At 32.6% G+C, this 19,580-nt stretch overlaps 3 protein-coding genes across 3 annotated transcripts in view; 1 reads left to right on the forward strand and 2 right to left on the reverse strand.

Moving 5' to 3' along the window:
* The window catches only part of LOC131022324 (probable glycosyltransferase STELLO1), a 41,218-nt gene extending 39,242 nt beyond the window's left edge, over positions 1-1,976 (forward strand). Inside the window, exon 4 of the mRNA XM_057951773.1 lies at positions 9-1,976. Coding sequence (XP_057807756.1) covers positions 9-20 — 12 coding nt within the window. The 3' untranslated portion in view covers positions 21-1,976. The remainder of the gene's footprint in view (positions 1-8) is intronic.
* On the reverse strand, positions 533-2,408 carry LOC131022326 (thioredoxin-like protein Clot). Its single transcript, XM_057951777.1, has 3 exons — positions 2,311-2,408; positions 2,113-2,279; positions 533-974 (listed from the first exon to the last, which is right to left on the reverse strand). Exons 2-3 carry the CDS (start codon positions 2,255-2,257, stop codon positions 721-723), a joined length of 399 nt encoding a protein of 132 aa, XP_057807760.1. The 5' UTR covers positions 2,258-2,279; positions 2,311-2,408; the 3' UTR covers positions 533-720.
* A 1,802-nt stretch (positions 2,409-4,210) lies between these two features.
* On the reverse strand, positions 4,211-15,092 carry LOC131022883 (alpha-N-acetylglucosaminidase). Its single transcript, XM_057952428.1, has 17 exons — positions 14,865-15,092; positions 13,475-13,715; positions 12,324-12,445; positions 11,647-11,732; positions 10,548-10,642; positions 10,255-10,336; positions 9,761-9,867; positions 8,664-8,694; positions 7,601-7,718; positions 6,982-7,032; positions 6,765-6,874; positions 6,498-6,600; positions 5,854-5,952; positions 5,615-5,725; positions 5,260-5,507; positions 4,938-5,175; positions 4,211-4,869 (listed from the first exon to the last, which is right to left on the reverse strand). The coding sequence occupies exons 1-17, from the start codon at positions 15,090-15,092 to the stop codon at positions 4,465-4,467; spliced, it is 2,475 nt and encodes an 824-aa protein (XP_057808411.1). The 3' UTR covers positions 4,211-4,464.
* Positions 15,093-19,580: the final 4,488 nt, after the last annotated feature.

The raw sequence follows: 19,580 nt of genomic DNA on the forward strand, positions 1-19,580 counted from the left end.
ACACATAGGTGCCTAGTTGATGGTAAGGATTCGGCATGGTTTGCAAAACAAGCCGACATGGTAAAAGGAGTTGTCAGTACGATGCCAGCTCATCTACAGGTCAACTACAAAGAAAGCAGTCCAAGTCAGCAAAGTTTGGCTCTGTGTGGTTCTGAGGTATTCTATATTCCTCAGCAATTTGTTTCAGACTTTGTCGATTTAGTGGGCGAACTTGATATCCATCACAAGATTGTTGTGCCCATGTTCTGAATAATATGATCTACAAGGCAAACATTAGTTTCTACTCAGCTCAGGTACCGGCTGTATACCCACTTAACGTAAGGTTGATAGAGCTCATGGCAGCAGCCGATCCTCTTCTTATGGAACTCTTTTAGGATAATATTCATCTCTTCAAATTCCATATTTTCACTCTTCTTTGTTGGGTTACGAGTTTCAAGGAAAGCAATTTTTTCTAAATTCATCGCGTGTGTAAGTGTATTTCCTTTGAACAATTCATTTCACCTTAAATGTAAATGTATATCAATAACAATTCTTTGGTATGCAATGTCATATTATCATTCATGAAAGCACAATTGCACAAAGTAATCTGTAAATCTGAAAGAGCCAACTATAGATAGATATATGGCAGATGAGAGTTCTTGACTATAACCAGTGGAGGTTAGGTTATTTATTACTACTAGGCAACACAACTTTTGCTCAGCCATAATAAAGCAAGACTATCTAATCCTCAGATACAAGGGTGTCGATCTTTCTCTCGAGATGGGCCTCATGATCTTCGAGACGGGCCTTTACTGAGCCATTTTCCCATCGGATCAGTGTAGGAACTCCCGTAAGCTTGAACCTAGGGTCGACCCTCCACGGGTGCTGAGGGTTCCTCCATGTAGGCCTATCTCCAACGTAGGCCTTCAACAATGCCACATTACCTGAAGCCGCTTCTAGCTTCTTGTATATCACTGGTTCAGCTCTAACACAATCTGAAGTAGAAAACCAATGAAATAATTACCCAAGAGAAGAAAATACCTGATAACCTCAGAAAGTAGGAAACTCCACAAGCTGAGTAGATAGAAATTTTGATAAACACAAGCATCAATAGATTAAATCAAATATGGGGAAACAAGCTTATGGTTGTCTGGCTATAATGAAACAAATTGTGGAATGAAGATGTAGCAAGCACATGCTCTGCTCAGACTACAATGGGGAAAGGAGTCTGGAACCAGAGAACTCTGCTAACAAAAAGAGACTAGAAAACAACACTTTACACACACTCACACATAAATATTGAAACAAAGCAAGCAGAAGAGGTGGTGGTATCATCCAAGCCTAAGCAGCATAGAATATGTTTCTTCAAGTATAGAGATGTAATAATCTTTGAACAGAAATTGCACTATGAAATAAATATGACAGCAGACGGTTGAATTGATAACACTCTATGTAATAGTATTTTCTTCCTCTAAGTTGTGTGTGGAGATATGGAGTTTACTTTGCATAAACTGTTTGAAGTTTTAAGGAAAGTGAGAACAAAAATTTACATTTGGCTGTAATTAGATCATACGACAAAAACTTTCATCATGTAACACCGAAGGCCAGATAATCAAACAAAATGGAGCAGTGTAGTATGTCTATGATATAAATTCAAAGCTTCAGGCCGAAGTAGAAAACAACTAAACTTCATATTTACCAGACATTCAACTCAAGATGAACAAGAGAATATACAAGAGATGTAGTTTGATAAGACACAGAATGCTATAGTGATCCCCCAATCCTCCCTTAAAAGCAAAACTCTGCATATTTATAGAATAATTTTAGAAAGTGAATTGAACTCAAAAGAACCACTGCATAATATCCTACTAAATATGAATTTATCCACCCAAAGAAATCCATTAATTCATGCGGCATGTGTGAACTGACTTAGTTACTACATTTCTGTCAAATCATCTTCAGTCATCAGTAAACAAACCAATAGTTCAAAGAAAAAACCTTCAATAGATTGAATTGTGATAAATCAACTGCAATAATCTGAATAATACCAATCATCTCTTTCAAGCGTGTCTCGATAATATGTCATCACAAACACAAAGATGGAGATAAAGAGTAATCAGTAAAGCTGTGTACCAGGGCACCAACTAAGATTGGTGGACGGTTCGTTGTCAGCCAAGAAAAGGATAAAATTCGCCTTGTTATTGGCGGCTTCAGCCGTAAATTGCTGAAACACGCCATCAAATGTCGACAATGTTGCTTCCAACGCCTTCATCGGCATTTCTTTGCCCTCTGCTCCTGCAAAATTTAGGGGTTTTGCTATGTATAGTTTCTAATTGAAAATGAATATTTAGGCTTTAAATGCCGCCAAACTACTCGTGCACATTACGCAATCAAAGATAAAAACGATAATGGAAAAAACATCTGTCAAAATCGGCGTTTTCAACGTGGGCCTAAATAAATAGGCAATAGCTCACCGTGACGGCTCAAATAGTTAATCAAGGTTCTATAAGGGTAAACTGTTTTTTCTTAATTAAGTAGGCTTTATTAATTATTGTCTATAAACTATTCAGTCGCAATCTATACTATATTAAAACAGCAGTTTTCAATTAGAAATTGATTTCAAATCAATTTGAAATTGATTTGAATGGCAATTTTGATAATACTTTTAATATGAAGGTTAAAAAAAAATTATTAACACCACTAACTCATTTCACACGTTCACACTAATTCAACAAAATATATTAATTACTTAGAAAACACTATTCAAATATATTTATTCAATTTGATTTTCTTTTAAATTCATCAACTTTAATTTATAAAAAAATATTAAATATGGATGTTAAATTAAAGATAATGACGATATCTTTAATTTGATGTAAAAATTATAAAAAATAAATTTAAAACCAATAAGTTATTATAGTTTAAAGTCACCAAATTATTTTTTCTCTCTCCTCTCTCTTCTCTCCTCTATCATCTCCTCTCTCATTTCTCATTTTTTAAAATTCACGGTTCTTTCATTCCTTTTTCCATATTTTTTTATTTTATTTTTTATGTTTTTACTATAGATCAGTATTTTTTATATTTTACTATTTATATTTTTATTATATCAGTTTAATGCAATTACAATGATGAAACTTATATTTGTTCATTTTAGAAATCTTTAGCTTAAAAATATTTTTTTAAAGGTCAACTTTATATTAATATAAATTTGTAGATAAATAACTAATATATAGTATATCTTAAAAATCGAATTTTTAAGCTTCAAAATTACTCATTGGAAAATCAGTAATTAGAGAACCATTATCGATTTTCTTTAAAAATAAAAAATAAAAGTAAATTGAAGAGTTTAATTTCTTAGTAGCACATTTATTTAAATTTACTGAAATTGTATACATTTTATTTTGGAAAATGAACGACACATATCTCATGTTAAACCCTTTATTTTTTCACTTTCCAATTGAAAAAAAAAATGTATACATTGTAACTTTATTTTAAAATTTGAGCATAAACAAAATGACCTCATAAATATGCATTCGAAAACTATATTAAACTACAGTTATACTATATGTAAATAAATAGTTTTGTACATCTTAGAATATTATATGATCCATAATGATACTCATTATCATCTATACTTGCTTTTGATATTTCATAATTTATTTATTTATAAATTTATACACATTATCAATTAAATCAATTAATTGCTATTTCAATAATTGAAAATTCGAATGTTTTCAGATTGATATTTTTATTGAGATTATATTGTGAATAATTTATTTTTTATTGAGATCATTTATGTTTATGTTTACTTATATATATATATATATATATATATTATGTTTAACATTTTTATTTATTTATTTAAATTATCGTTCAATTTCGATGATGGTCGTGCATCGCACGAGCGGGCACATACTAGTTAAAATTTAATAATCACAAAGATATTTTAATTAGGATGAATGTAAAAGTGTACCTCAAATAAATATTGCTCGCCCCAAAATGGCAAATGGTTCCGGAATTTTCAAAGGTCTTTTTTTTTTTTTTTGTTATCTGCAAAAAGTAATGGAAAAAAGTAAATCGAATCAGCCCACCAAGTTTTAGACTAGACCTCTCGAATTGCGATCTATTCGATTATAATACCATCCTATGAAATACATGTGTAATTACAATTTTTTTTTTTGGTAAATTAATAATATTAAATAAAAAATTTAAAAATTAAGTCACGGTGAACTTGAACTCAAGAACCACTCTACCACCCGACCAATACGGTATAATTACAATGTTACTAGTAAGTGCAGACTTAAAATCAAAGCCTTACACTAATGGAGAAACATCACACTTCTCATCATTCAATGTAGATGGAAAAAATCACCATTTTGGCTTTGTCGCAACCAACAATTTATTCGCTGCACATTGATACAGTATAAGAAAAAATATGCAGCTGCGTTTGGAGATGCTCGTCGCCGGCGCCTCGATATCCGTGCCCTAGGCGAAGTATCTGTGGTAGAGCTCCTCCGCTACAGCAAGAGCATCGCCCTGCGCCTTCACGGGGTAAGCCTCGACTCCGGCCTGCCACTCGTTCGAGTATGCAATCCACTCTTTCCTCCACTCCAACAACTCGAATTTCTTGTTCTCGTTCAAGCTCCTCAACAGACGCGTAAAATACATGGATGCTCGTGGAAGATAGTACTTCTCCAACAGCCCGCTCCAAAACTTGTTTGCTGAGGTCCACAATTTAAAAAAAATAAGTGGTGATCGAGTTTTCACAAACACAAAAAGCTCGAGCAAACGAAGAAGGAAACCCGGCTCACCATAATCGTGAAGCTGGCTCTGCTCGTACTCAGTGTTGTCATACCACATTGTTACTTGCGTCCTTGCATTCCACTCGTACTAAATCAATCACAGACAATGGATAAGCGATTAGTTCATCAAAGGAAGGAAATTATCTGTCTCCTAACCTGTTTCCTCTCATCTGCATTGAGGGACAGCCCTTTTGCACTTTCGAGCCAAGGCCCGAGTAGGAAATTATCGTCCGTTGCAAGAAGTTTGTCGATGTCTTTGATGAGTTGGATGAACTTCAGAGAGTGGGAACTTAAAGCTTGCGCATCCTTATGCCGGAAAGCATATATTGCATTCAGATATACCTCGTTCGCAAGCTTTGAGAGCGACTGCCTAGTTAAGTCGACCAAATCATACCTGCAACGAATGCAATATTCAGCAATCTCGACGTAGCAAAATGCAATATTATTGAAGGGGTTTTGAGCAAATTAAAAAGTTCACCTGTACGTCGGGATGCCAGCAAGTTCGTCTCCAGCATCAAGGAATAACTTCAATGCGCTGATAGAGTCCCGATTGTCATACCATAAATGGGGCTGAGGCAAAGAAGGACTTGTTTCATGGAGAAGGAACCTTCTGTTTGGTTGCATACCAACGAGCCCGTGCCTCTTAACAAACTCACGTGCATCACGTTGTTTATTTATCAATGGATCCCAATCTGGAAATTTTACTATGTAATCTGTGTTATGGTCCTGCATCGGGAGATTTTGCGAAACAAACAGGAACTTAGTTATACACTGATGAAAGTGAAAGAACTGTCAAAACACATCAGAAGTGAATAGTCCGAGAAAAAACGTACTGCAATTCCATCCGTGCAGTTATATATAGAGCGATGAAGAATTTTCCATGCAGTCTCGACTTGCTTAACAGATTTACCATATCGTCTCCGGGAGTACTCTGTCAACCATTCCTGCAAGAGTGAAGATTGTAGAACAGCTGATTCTAGTTTTAGTAGCATAATCACTTTCAATCAAAAGGCATATGTTTCATTTATTTAGACAATCATACAAACTGCTAAAATAGGGATACTTGTTTTACCTGCAGGTCAAGTCGATCACCTCGAAACGCCATTTCCGACATCAGCTCATACACGACAGGATTGTGTTCTATCCCTTCCATGCACATGCCTACACCAATCTATGAGGAAAATATCAATGAATTACTATCTTAAGTAATCAGGAGGCACAATGAGTTTATAAGGATTTAAGGATCCAATTTCTACTTGTGATTTAACAATGGTAGCAATAGTTCCTAAACACAAAATGAAAGGTCACTGCAACATGCATAAGAATGTTCACTTCATATTTTAGGACTTCACACTTTATAGAATATACTCAAAACTGCAAACAAACTTTTGATTGTCCAAGTTCAACGTCATCGTCTACAAAATAAAAAGGAACTGCTTTTTCAAGATTAGGAAAAGGATATGAATAACAAGCAATACAATTTGGAATTAAAGCAATGGAAATTTGATGCAGCTTAATGTCTAGAAAATATCATAAAGTAAAGTTCTGAATTTTCCCTTTTCTTTTACGATTTAAACACTGATATTGGTTCGATAGAAAAAACAAAGAAATCCCGAGATTAGTGGTTTCCACAAGGCACATAACACAACTTGGGCTAACACAAACTGTGGTATAAAAGCATGTCGAAGGCACAAAATCTTGAGGAACAAAGCCTACCATGGTCGAATTCTTGCTAACACGAGCATCAATTGGGCCCGATGCCACTGCATCTAGAATGCCATACATCTCAATATTTCCACCAAAGTTATGCAACATGCACCTGTTATATACATAATAGATGTCATTAGATGATAAACATAAATTAGATCGAATCTAAGCAACTAGGAAGTTGATGGATGACAAAAAATCAGAAAAAAATAAAAATAAAAATCATAGCTTTGTCCAAGTAAAAGATAGATAAAGAATATTGAACAAGTTACATGCCATATATAAGGAGTGTCGTAAAATTGGGACGACGATTTCCAAATTGGTTTGACCTCCGCAAATAGATCAAGCACTATCATTTTCCCAAATGGAACAGAATGTAGGAGTGCCTGCAATGAATGGATTAGGTTCAGCACGATATGAGCAGATGGCTGCAATCTGGTGACAGAGAGATGAGAAGGTGGACATACTTTTCTAACTCAAGAGTAGCTCATACCTTCATTTGTGGGGGCTTCCAAAATGATGAATCTGAATAAAAGAGCCAACCCTAGAAGGACATCAAATGGTAATAATTAAGCCGTAGACCTGGAAAAGCAGAGATAAATACAGACATGAATAAATAAGCAACTACTTTCTCTTTTCTTTTCTTTCTTTTTTTCTTTGGAAGGAGGATGAAAAATGCTTAGCAACAAATCGTAAGATGAAAGAAAATACTCCCCCACTCTTTCTGATAAAGTATAAAAAATTGTGCAATTGTGGTCAATTATAATCACCAGCTAATTTCCAGTAGGGTTATAAGTAACAGTCATGATGCTGGCAACTTAAATGAGTAAAATAAATAATAATGAAAAAAAAAAAACACCAAAAAATCTACTATCTGCATTCTATTGATTCTTGGGAATCTAAATTTTGTTTATACAGAAAAAGGCTTTATTGGCTCCACCCATGAACTGACCTAGGAAATCCATGAACTCAATTCAACTCGTAGGAAATCCATGAACTCAATTAATTCGAGTATCGAATTAGAGAACTACAAAGGATCAATGAAAAAACCACCAAGGATATACAAAGTACAAACAAACCGGAGATTAAGTCAAAGCATGACTAAAGCATACCTGCATTAGCCACACTGCATCTTTGTCGGCTTTAGACATTGCCTTATATACTGCAGAACCAAGGGACGAGATGTACATTGGGTCATTGGTAGGTGGAGAGTTCTCATTAAATGTATCACTGCAACCAATAATTCGTTGTTCAAAACTAGGGATGCACCCTGGGGGGGGGGAGGCAGAATAAAACTTTTTGGACATCAAATAACAAGGAGATCTAATACATTTCTTTTTATAACATAAATTACTAAACACCAATACTGTATAAATACCACTGTCACCCCCCGCCCCAAAAAAAAAACACCACTATGAGATTTATGGATGCTGGAGACTGTTTTCACTTTGTCAGAGCCAGGTCAGGAAGAGCTGGTTCTATATTAACAAAGAGAAACAATAAACTTTTCACATTACCTAGAAATTAATTTAACCAGTGCTGCATGAATAAAAAAATGAATTCAGCAACTTATTGATCACCTGGTATTAGCTTCGGCAAATTAACTTAGTTTTACCCTTACAAAAGCCTGAGCAAAGTCTGGCGGTGTACCCTACTAGAGCCAATCAAATACTCAGTAATAGTTGCACCAATATCCCACAACTACTCAGAAGGTCAAGGTCATATGTTAAAAAATACTGCCATTAGGTGCTAAATTGATCATACAAACCCTATCAAACATCTAAACCAGTACCATACCATATATTCTCCAAATATTTCATGCAATGCCTCAGAAAAGGAAGCTATATTAATTGTGATGACTATGTAATGCAAACGATTGATATAGTTGTAATTAATATAAGTTATTTTATTATATCTAGACATTTGTGTGTGCTTTCCTATCTGGTTCTACTCTTTCCATGAACTAACTATGCCTTTTCAATATTAGGGTAAACAAAGAGTGAAAACACTAGCACAATTTACTATGGATACATGCCTCTTTTAGATAACAAATAATTGAGATAGATACCAAAATAAAAGCTGAGTCAAATAGGTAGGTCTAAAAGCCTCTCCACATTATTCATGCCAAAGAAAAAAAAATAAACAACAACAACTAGAAAATTGCAAGAGAAGTACCAGCTATAAATGTCAGTGACATCTCCATATTCTGCAGAATATGCAACCCATATAAGTCATTTTATGGATGTTAACAAGACATATTAGAGAATACAATACGAAGAAAATTGATAGAGCGAGGTACCAACAAAAAGAACCTATATGATCAAGCAGCTAGTGATAGGCATGATCCATCAATGAGTTATGACAATAGAAGGAGAATACCTTCATTTTACTAGGCTATGCCTTAGATCCATCTGCAAGACTATTTGTTGGAATACATATACAATTAAAAAAAAAAAATCTTATTAAAACATAGATCTCTTTTTCACCATAAAAATCAATTAATTTAATTTTTGTTAGCTTCTTTGCATTGATTCTTTGATAAAGAGGTACAGGTTGAAGTAAATAACAAAATGTAAATGCTAGAAATACACATTTGTGGAAATACCCAAAGAATATGAAAAATGAAGTACCATATAAAAATCGACATAATGCAATTAATGTATAAAACATTTAAGAACACTTATACTAGGCTCAAGTGTTCAACTTAAATCTATCCTTAAAGTTTGATAAACCTAAGCACCAGAAAATGTCATTTTACTCTACTTAACTTGCAAACAGTAACAGCAAGATCTATTATAGTTGCATGTGGAAGAAAGGATAAGATCAAGATTCAGATGATAGACCAAAACCCTGAAATGATAAAAATGTCAAAGTGACAAAAAGTAATAAATAACTTATAATAAATTTATGTAGCTAATAATGTTTCACAATCTTGACTAGTTATCTACAAATGTGAGCGATATAAAACTTGAGCACTCTACTCTACATCCAAGAATTGCCAGCAAAGCCAATTGCTATGGGCTCATCACATAAGATGCATCTCTTTTTCTTGCAACAATAGATCCACTATTTACTAGAAATTTAAATAACAGCTCTTCTGTACAGGTTTAAAAAATCGACAAGTTGAAATTCAAAAACACTTTGATATAATTTCAAACCACCAACGAAATCCAGACAAATTATCATTCATATTTATTATTACTGACACGAAATTATTGCACAGGGGCATAACATTTAGAACAAGTAACAAGAATAAGTAATACGTAAATTACCTTTAATCTGTTGTAACATGAACGCTTCTCCAATTTCTACAAATAAAGGATCAGAAGGATCTAAAAGATAAGTACAACACCATTGTGGATTGCCATTAACAGTGTTCCTGTAATTAAACAGAAAAATGACTTTCCATACTAAATATAATGAGCCGACATGTACAGAGTTTCTCTATATAGCATGTCTGACACAAATACAACGACCAAAGAAAGCAACACTAGAAAGAATTATAGCATGCTTTGAGAAATTCATCTCAAATTCAAAAGTATCATGTACAGTCCAAATATAGAACCATTTTTTTTTAGGTAGTTATCTTCCAAAAAGTACAATAAAGGTAGGTCCAAATATAATAACTAAAATCTACATTAATTGGAATCAATTTTATACATGTGGCTATAAAAGTAGTATTTGCAACGAAGGCAGTGAAACAAAACAAGTGATAAAAGGTAACATAATAACTCCCATGAAGAAGGGTGAAAAGAAAAGGAAATACCAGTCCCCTAGTCTGCTTATGTTTGCCGAGGGGAATATGGTTTTTAATGCAGCTGGAACATTCCCAGAAAATGACGGAAGAACTATCAAGACAACATTGTATGGATTGATCAGTGTAGGTTAACGTAAATAGAGAGGAAAATTGTGAACTGTCATCTTCAATTCTTTAGATACTGGTTTAAGCATAAAGACCCCACAGTGACTGTACACAAAGTGAAAAAAGAAAAAAAAAAAAAAAAAAAAAGAAGAAGAAGAAGAGGAAAAGGCATACAGGAGAGTGAAGTTGAAGCATACCTGGGGTCATCCCAAGCGCTAGCATTCGAAATAATATTTTCTTTTGCAACATTAACTGTTTATCTAACCAATTCTGAGTCAAGGGGCCACCCCATCTGCAATACAACAGTATGGAGCTAAACCTCTTGAACTAATAAAACCAAAATCTAGAGATAAAAATAAATTAAGTATAGTTGTTAACAATGTGATAGAACATTTATATTTCATCACTTCCTGACAAATCCGTGGAGAGAGAGAGAGAGAGGCCAATATATAGCAGCCAAAATTGCAAAGGTTGTGAAACAAAAACTCATTCCTGAAGAAAGAGATCTACAAGATATAACAATCAGCACAAACTTTCCCATAGGAATATTGCACAAGGTTCTAAAAAATAAACAATATTTTGTATTTATTACAACTTGCAACCAAACCAAGGAGTAACACAAGGAGTGATGTGTACAGAAAAAAAATATCGGTGCTGAAATTACCACTTCAACGATCCTCCACTGTTTCAAACTCTTTACCCATATATGAAATTGTAGATAGATCATAGAAACCGATATGAATATCTGCTAAGCGCAGGTAGAAACTTTTATTATATAAACTAATATCATCCCTGTAGTGTTATTCCATGGGCTCTATTTGTTTTTCTTTCTTATGTTTACTATTACTAGGATAACCAATCATGTTGTTCCTTTCTGGTACCCTCATTTCGTTTCTCCAAAATGATCAGTTTTCATAAGGTGTAAGATGCACAATATTCTAAACTTGTGCGATATATAACTCATTCAAGTATGAATATATAAGCTTAAGGACTGTACATATTTCAAGTGTTAAGACAGAGAAATTAACTAAATACCACTACAACTTTGATAACAAACTGCATCGTACTCCCCTAAGAGGGATTTCACCAATTACATAGGTCATAGAAAATGAAAATGGTAGGATATGCCTAATATCACCTCATTTAGTTATTTGACAATCATCTTATGTCCCTACATATAGAAGCAAAGCATTCGAAACAGGCCCAAGATAAAATAAGAATAAGAATAAAAATAAAAATAACAACAACAATAACAATAAAATCAATGAAAGCTAGAAATGCAAAAGAAAGAAATACCCATGTAAGTTGCCCATACGTGCCCAAGCAAGAAATGCAGGTCCCCCAAAGAAATCATTTAAATGATTCTTCGTAATATTAAACTCCTGCAATCAGAAAACAAAATCAGAACTTCTAGAATAAAATATAAGCATAGACTAATGCAGCCAAGTAATACATGGGGAAGCTTCACACAAGCAGTCACGAGCACTCAGATTGGTATCACTCACCAAGTTGTGAACTGGCCTTTTTTTTTTCTTTCTTATTCTATGGGTTGAGGGGGAGCAAAGACTGGACAAAACAACACATAGGTTCACCAGACCAGTAATAACGTGGGACGTTGAAACAATATAAACTAGTGAAGTCCATCACTAGTATCAATAAACATAATTGGGTTTACAGTGTGTACTTCATGTGACATTATTAATTTATGTACATAAAGCAAGGAATTAGTATAATCAATAGAAAAATCAGAGAATGCAAAACCCATGAACGAGGATAGAAGGTAAGCAACTCTCAAACAGAGTACATAAGTGACAGTCCGAGAAGCAAACTAACACACAGACATAATATCTCAGTAAGTTAGAAGGTCATCTTTCAATCAACTCCGTGAAATTGAAGGTGTATATGACTAGGTCAGTAAGTGAGAAACTTGAATGATAAGATAAATGGATTGAAAAAAATTGCCAAAAACATACTGCAAAAACTTTTTGCCAAATAGCTTCCTGTCCTGTGAATGCCAGAGGAAGGTTAACTCCTTGAAGTGCCATCCAATCGATCTCTTTCTCCCACCTTTCCCAATCCCACCAAACATAGGAATCTGTGGACAAAATCAAATCTGCTAAGCTATTGACAGCAGCAATTTTATGCATACACGGACACACAGAGATAAATAGATAAATCAACATATTACAAACTATGGCCTAACAACTCCGACATCCAAAAAGGCAAAAACTGTAAAGAAAAGTCCTTAAAGTACCAGATACTTGGCAACCTTTCAGAAAGAATAAAGGATGAAATACTCAGAGTGATTGAGCAAAGACCAAGAAAACATTATTACGGCAGCAACTTAATCTATTATTTCGCAGTAAAGACTACCCAAAACACATGTTCATCAATCATAGACACTATTCTACTTTAAATCTTAATTACTAATGATCAGGCTGAGAAGGAAGTATTATCCAGTTGACATGTCTCATGTATACAATATTCTACCACGTATTACATGAGCTTGCTGTTTTTCTCCACGAACCACGATGATTCTTAGGAGTTATAATAGGCGGAAAGTTGAAGTTGGAAAAACCAAACAGCTTAATAAATGTGAACCCACAGACAGCAGAAAACTTAGACCAACAACAAGCAAAAAACAATGACAAAAATATGACTTAATGACTGAAGAATTAGTCTGTACTGAGAAAGAATAAAATTACTAAACAAAAAAAAAAAAATCATATTTATTGCTCCAAGTAAGGGAATTCAAATACCCTGTATCTGAACTATAGAACCACCTTGGTTTTTCATGTGGATTCTTACTGAAATTGTAGATTATATTCAAACTTCCTAAACCTTGTTATTGCCTACTGGGAGTAGTGTAATGATTAAATGTGAAGGGTACAGTTTTCAAGATTACATTGGGATTTCTTTATAAATGAACATAAAAAGTTATATCAAATACAAAAAAGAATTATATATCTAGGACATCTCAAAAATGAACTATATGATTGGGATGGAGGCACGCTGCAGGATTAATGCATCTATCTGATACAGGTCAACCAAAATATCACTGATCAGGAAACTTAGAAAGTAATTGGTAATCGGATAATAATAATAAATAAATAAATAATCATACAGCTAGAAGTGACAACATTTTGGTAGTAGTTCCACGGCACCGGACGTTGAATCATCACACCCTCATCTTTCACGAGAGGGAGTGATCCTGGTGAGGGAACTGAACCAAGCTGTACGCCACCAGTCTTGTCCCAAGATACATGAGCACCACACCAGTATTTTAGATACCAGTGCAGTCCTGATGTGATATCAACTGCTGTAGTTCCTTTTATCCTGGATTGGCCATTAGAATGTATGAAGCACAAACACAATTAATCAAAGAAGTCTGATCATTTTATCTTTTTAGCAATGTAAAAGAAAACATGAATGCTTTGTTAAGACAATGTTTTTCTCCATTATCTTTTAGTCTCCGAGCAAGATCATAGTCTGTTGTCTAAATCTGAAGTGACATGTTAGAGAGATTTACGTAAGTATATATTGCTCATGCGTGATAGTTAGAACTTTAGGATAAATTTTAACTTCTGCACAAAAGTCTAAGACACAAAGGTTGACATCAATAAATTTTGTACAAGAAATCTTACCAAATCTGCAGTGAGTTCTTGTATGAACCAATATTACTGTTAGCTATTTTTACCAATCATATTTCATAATTTTTATTATTTTGATCATCAGCAAGAATGAGGAATACTCAAAGCGATAAAATGTCAATCCCCATTTCTTAAGAAGGTAATTATAGAAAAATTGAACCACACCAATTTATGAATATGAAGAGTGCTCAAATGGAATGAACCTCAACAAAAAAATTGTAAATAATCAGACTGTACCTACATTATTTCAGGTCAAATCTCTATTCGAGCTCTTGCAATTGCTAAGTTGGAAGCAGCTATTTCCATCACAGGCATCCTAGAATTATAGATGAATACATAAAATATCAAATATAGTTAAAACATGAAATACACAAAAGAAAAAAAAATCTTTTAAACACGGGTAAAACGACTCAAGAAAGTTTGTAAGTAGCTTGACAAAACCAATAACAAAAGAATCAAATCCTAAAAAACAAAAACAAGAAAAAGAAAGGACACATCCATCATTTCACAATCTATACCTGCACTAGAAACCAATCCTCCATATGAATTTTAACTAGCTTTTCAAGGGCTTAGTTTGAACAAATCGACTTTGAAATCACTTTCAACACAAGAAGTTGCAGCAGCATTGTTACACTAAAATAATCAATCACGACTACAATAGTTTCCACACGAGTGTTTAGTAACCAACACAATTCACAATAATTTTTAGACACTCCGTTATCAAAGAGACCAACAACTTTTATTTTTATTTCTGAATTATGATAGCGAAGCTATAAAGTTTATTTCTTTTTTTGTCTTTAGTAAACAAACAAAAATTCCCACTATGAGTAATTAGAATTCCAAGAAAGTTATACACAATCATACCTTTGCAATAATCTTGAAGGCAAAACTGGATAAATGAGTGGGAAGCAGTCTCTGAAGAACACCTCTGGCGGCAGATTCTTGCTCTGTTGGAGACGGCTTCTTGCTGTCCAAACGCTTCAGAATAGACTGTATAGCTTCGGATTCATGAACTGAATGCGAGTAACATAGCAATACTAAGTGTAGTAAAGTTGTCGCAAACAAGAAGTTGAAATTCTTGTTGGATTTCATGATTCTTGATTATCTCTGTGTTCTCTTGTTATTTTGATGTCATGGAAATTTTGATCTCTGCGAATTTCTACTTAAAATAAAAGAGGATCTTCCGATAAATTCGATACGGCAAATGTCACGCTGTCGTTTTCTTTTTGTTTTTTGTTTCTTTATTTCCTTCGTGTGTTAGTTTGATAAATAAATTTATGATGGGAAAATGAAAGATGACAAAAATTTATATCTTAAATGATTCCTTTATGTTTTCATATTTATATATATAAAAAAAAATTTATCATTTTTTCTTCTTATTTTATCTTCAATGAAGAATAATATTAAAAATGATGATTTTTTTTTGTATAAAATTGAAAGGATAATATTATCACTCCTTGAAGTGAAAATAAGGTTAAAAAAATGATGAATTTCTCTTTTATATAAAATGTGGGAAAATAAATGAGACATTTAAAGGCATAAATTTTTATTATCCCTCATTTCTCCATGATAAATTTATTTATCAAAGTAAACGTACCCTAAATTGATTTTGTGTGAAATCAAATGTATGGAAAAGACGAGTCTGGTCAGAGCTGGGGGCACAGGTTGGGCACGTGCTTGGCGAGCTTGGCTCAGACAGGCTGGACGCGGGCTGAAAAATAATTATTGTTATGATAAAAGTAATAATCAATCATATTACATTTCTTAAAATCAATGATTATTTTTTCTTACGATAATAATTACTTGCACCAAATAACTACAAAATAATAGAATTTTGTCTTCTTCTTCTTTTTTTTTTTTTTCAACATTTTATTTGTTTTATTTTTTTATATTTATTTCTACTTTTGTAAGTACATTACATTTCTTTTTTGTTTTCTTCTCTTTTATTGATTGGGTTTTTATTTATTTATTTATTTATTTCTACTTTTGTAAGAACATTACACTTTTTCCTACATTTTAGTTATTTTTTTATATTTATTTCTACTTTTATAAGAACATTACATTCCTTCATATCAATGGTTATTTTTTCTTACAACAATAATTATTTAATTAAATAACTAAAGAACTAAAAGTACAAGTTCTCGTAAAAAAATAACAATTATCGTAAAAAAAAACAAAAGATTGAAATATTACATTTCTTTATGTCAATAGTTACATTTTCATATGACAATAATTACTTGACCAAGTATTTAAAAATATAAATTTCCGCGAGTAAAATAACATTATTTCTCTTCATATCAATAATTACTTTTCTTACAACAATAATTATTTGACCAAATAACTAAAAGTACAATTTTTCATGAATAAACGTAATAATTATTGTGAATATAATAATTTTGAAACATTACTTTTCCTTCATACCAATAATTACTTGTTATTACGATAATAATTACTAGACCAAATAACTAAAAGTAACACATTTTTCACGAGAATTTGTATTTTAATCATGAACCAACTTTTGAGATAGTCATATTGAGCAATGGAACTCAATACTTTGTCATCTATATTAAAAACACAAAATTTGACAATTTTTTGCAATTTCGGACTGTATTGCCCTTAATTTGGGCGGATCAGATCGGGTTGGGCGCGCGGGTTAGGGTGATACTTTTGGCACTAATATTATAATTTGTACCAAAAGTACCAACATAAAGCAAAATATATAAATATATATATATATATATAGGGAGAAGTTCAATTGAGAAGACTATATATTGTGAGAATTGAGAAGAAATCTTAGGCGCTCATTTGCATTGATCTCACGATCCATCTTTTTTTTTTTTTTTCCTTTGATTTAGCCGAAAAGGATACAAAGGTAATTCCTCTTTATATGATAACGTGTAACGCCTATGAATATGCGCAACGAAATCTCTATTTATTTGGTAGAAAATAACGGTTGACATCAGATCTTTCATTAACCTATTTAGACATGAATAAAGTATTATGCATATTCAAAACAAGATTTATCAATAGTTTTATTTCTTGTACGATTAAATATAATATGCAATTCAACACTATTTTAGAAGCAAACAATTTTTTATGTTTATATAATTCTGTTAAAACTTTAGTTACATCTTCTCCAAAATTAATGTTTAATTACTTTTAAACAAAATAACTAAAATTAATGTTTATACATATGAACTTATTGGAACTTATCAATATCCATAACATTTTTCCGCATTGGAATTTCACAATTTGAATGAACTTATTATATATTTCTAATGAACTTATTGGAACTTACCAATCTCCATAACATTTTCCTGCATTGGAATTTCACAATTTGGGATGAACTTATTATATATTTCTAATGAACTTATTGAACTTATCAATCTCCAAAACACTTTCGTGCATTGGAATTTCACAATTTGAATGAACTTATTAGTTATTTCTAATGAACTTATTGAACTTATCAATCTCCATAACATTTTCATGCATTGGAATTTCACAATTTGAATGAACTTATTAGTTATTTCTAATTAACTTATTGAACTTATCAATCTCCATAACATTTTCGTGCATTGGAATTTCACAATTTGAATGAACTTATTAGTTATTTCTAATGAACTTATAACCAAATGGAGATTTATACTGTTAGTTTTCAAGTTGTCATTTATAAAAAACAACAAAAATGGAGAGTACAATTTATTAGAATATCTGGAGTAAAAAAAACTCGTATAAAAAATCCAATCAGAATACACAGACAATTCCACAATTCTCTGAACATAATCGAGCTTCGACACCTTCTCGGAAGGCTCGGCTGGAAAATCTTTTGCCGCCACTACTCCAATCAGGTTCCTCAGCCATGTCGCAGCTTCGTATCTTTTTATAAACATAAGAAAAAAAAATACAAGTCATAAAAACGCACATCAAATAATAACACAATTGTTTAATGCACATAAGACTACATTTCAATTAACAATATATAATTCTTTAATGTACATGCCAATTTCCTTCTCCTGCTTTGAAAGCGGCTTCCTAGTGCAAATTTCCAGTTGAATGTCGGTAGTTCGGAATTTTGAGATTTTCAGCATCTAAATCTTTGAATGGTTTCTACGAACTTGGACACCTTCTCGAACAACATTAAATGTTATAAAAAAACATTAGTAGATTGCTCAAACAACCACAAACTCCAAATATGTAAAATACAATATGAACATATAAAACATTCAATATAGAGTCATAGACATATGTTCTGGTCTAATGTGCTTAATGCCCCGTGCTCACCCTGTCCTTGTATTTGCACCTGTTCATAAATAAATAAATTCTTATAAAACCCAATTTTTTTAATTTTTAATATCATACAAGCTAAATTAATTACAATACGAAACAATATAAACCATATTGTTGCATTATCGAACATAACAACTAACACACACACAATAAGTTTCTCAACTATTGAAATCTTGTAGACTGAAATCTTAAAAACCCATATCCCTAGAGCAAAGAATTCATGCCAATAAACACATGGAAACTCAGGTTCACTAAACTCGGAGTTATGTTCATAAACGAACAGATAATAGTTCATCATCAACAACACAATAGACTTTTTAACAATTGTTACAAAGAAAATACACACAGTCTGAAGAACAATATAGCAAATCTTTAAATATGCATATACCTAAGAAAAAAAACCGTTCAAAGAAACACCACTTACAAATCAAAGACTACTAATTTATTTGCACGCTATAAGGTAAAGTCATTAAAACACTAAAAGAATTTAAAGAACAATTTACAGGAAAAGCTGGACGAATTTTACCAGATGAAAGTAAAACACAACAGCCGACGAATTGGTGAATAACAAGATTAACAAATTGAACCCAAAACAATCGAAAGGAAAAAACAATCAACGAACCCCAAATCCCAAAACCAGTATAGTGCCAAGCGAGATAAGATATTGTATGTAGAATATGGAAAATTTACTAAATCGAATCGCCATTTGTTGTGGAAAGCTCGAAATCTACGGGATTTGATTGTTAATCTAGTTTCTCTCTGCAAACAAAATGACGAACGAGCCCTTATCGCATGTAAATTAGAGACAAAATCAGAATTTGTCATTTAATAAACCCATATCTCCAATTGATCTTGGCCGTTCAGCGTATTAAAATCAATGGAGGTGATTTGTTCTTACTTCTTAATCTAAGAGGGTTTTTTCTATAGAATTAGACCCTATCTATATATATATATATATATATACACACACACACACACACTAAGTACATAATTTGGTACTTTTGGCACTAATGTTATAATTTGTGCCAAAAGTACCAAATTACTTAGAATAAATGAAAATATTAGTGTCAAAAATACCAACAGAAAAAAAATTACTTTTGGCACAAATGATAATATTAGTGTCAAAATTACCAAATTACTTGATATTTTTTTGCTCTAAGTAATTTGGTACTTTTGGCACAAATTATAACATTAGTGCCAAAAGTATCACCCAAACTCGCGCCCAACCGATCCGGTCGGCCTAAATTAAGGGCAATACAGTCCAAAATTGTAAAAAATTGTCAAAATTTATGT

Source organism: Salvia miltiorrhiza, chromosome 4 (assembly GCF_028751815.1).
Source record: "Salvia miltiorrhiza cultivar Shanhuang (shh) chromosome 4, IMPLAD_Smil_shh, whole genome shotgun sequence".
Lineage (NCBI taxonomy): Eukaryota > Viridiplantae > Streptophyta > Magnoliopsida > Lamiales > Lamiaceae > Salvia > Salvia miltiorrhiza.

Coding starts and splice junctions, on each gene's coding strand:
- LOC131022883 (XM_057952428.1), bottom strand. CDS start 15,092: ATGAAATCCAACAAGAATTTCAACTTCTTGTTTGCGACAACTTTACTA. Junction 10,643..11,646: donor CGTATGGGCAACTTACATGG/GTATTTCTTTCT, acceptor GTTGTATTGCAG/ATGGGGTGGCCCCTTGACTC. Junction 5,726..5,853: donor GTGATCGACTTGACCTGCAG/GTAAAACAAGTA, acceptor TCACTCTTGCAG/GAATGGTTGACAGAGTACTC.
- LOC131022326 (XM_057951777.1), bottom strand. CDS start 2,257: ATGCCGATGAAGGCGTTGGAAGCAACATTGTCGACATTTGATGGCGTG. Junction 975..2,112: donor CAATCTTAGTTGGTGCCCTG/GTACACAGCTTT, acceptor TTTCTACTTCAG/ATTGTGTTAGAGCTGAACCA.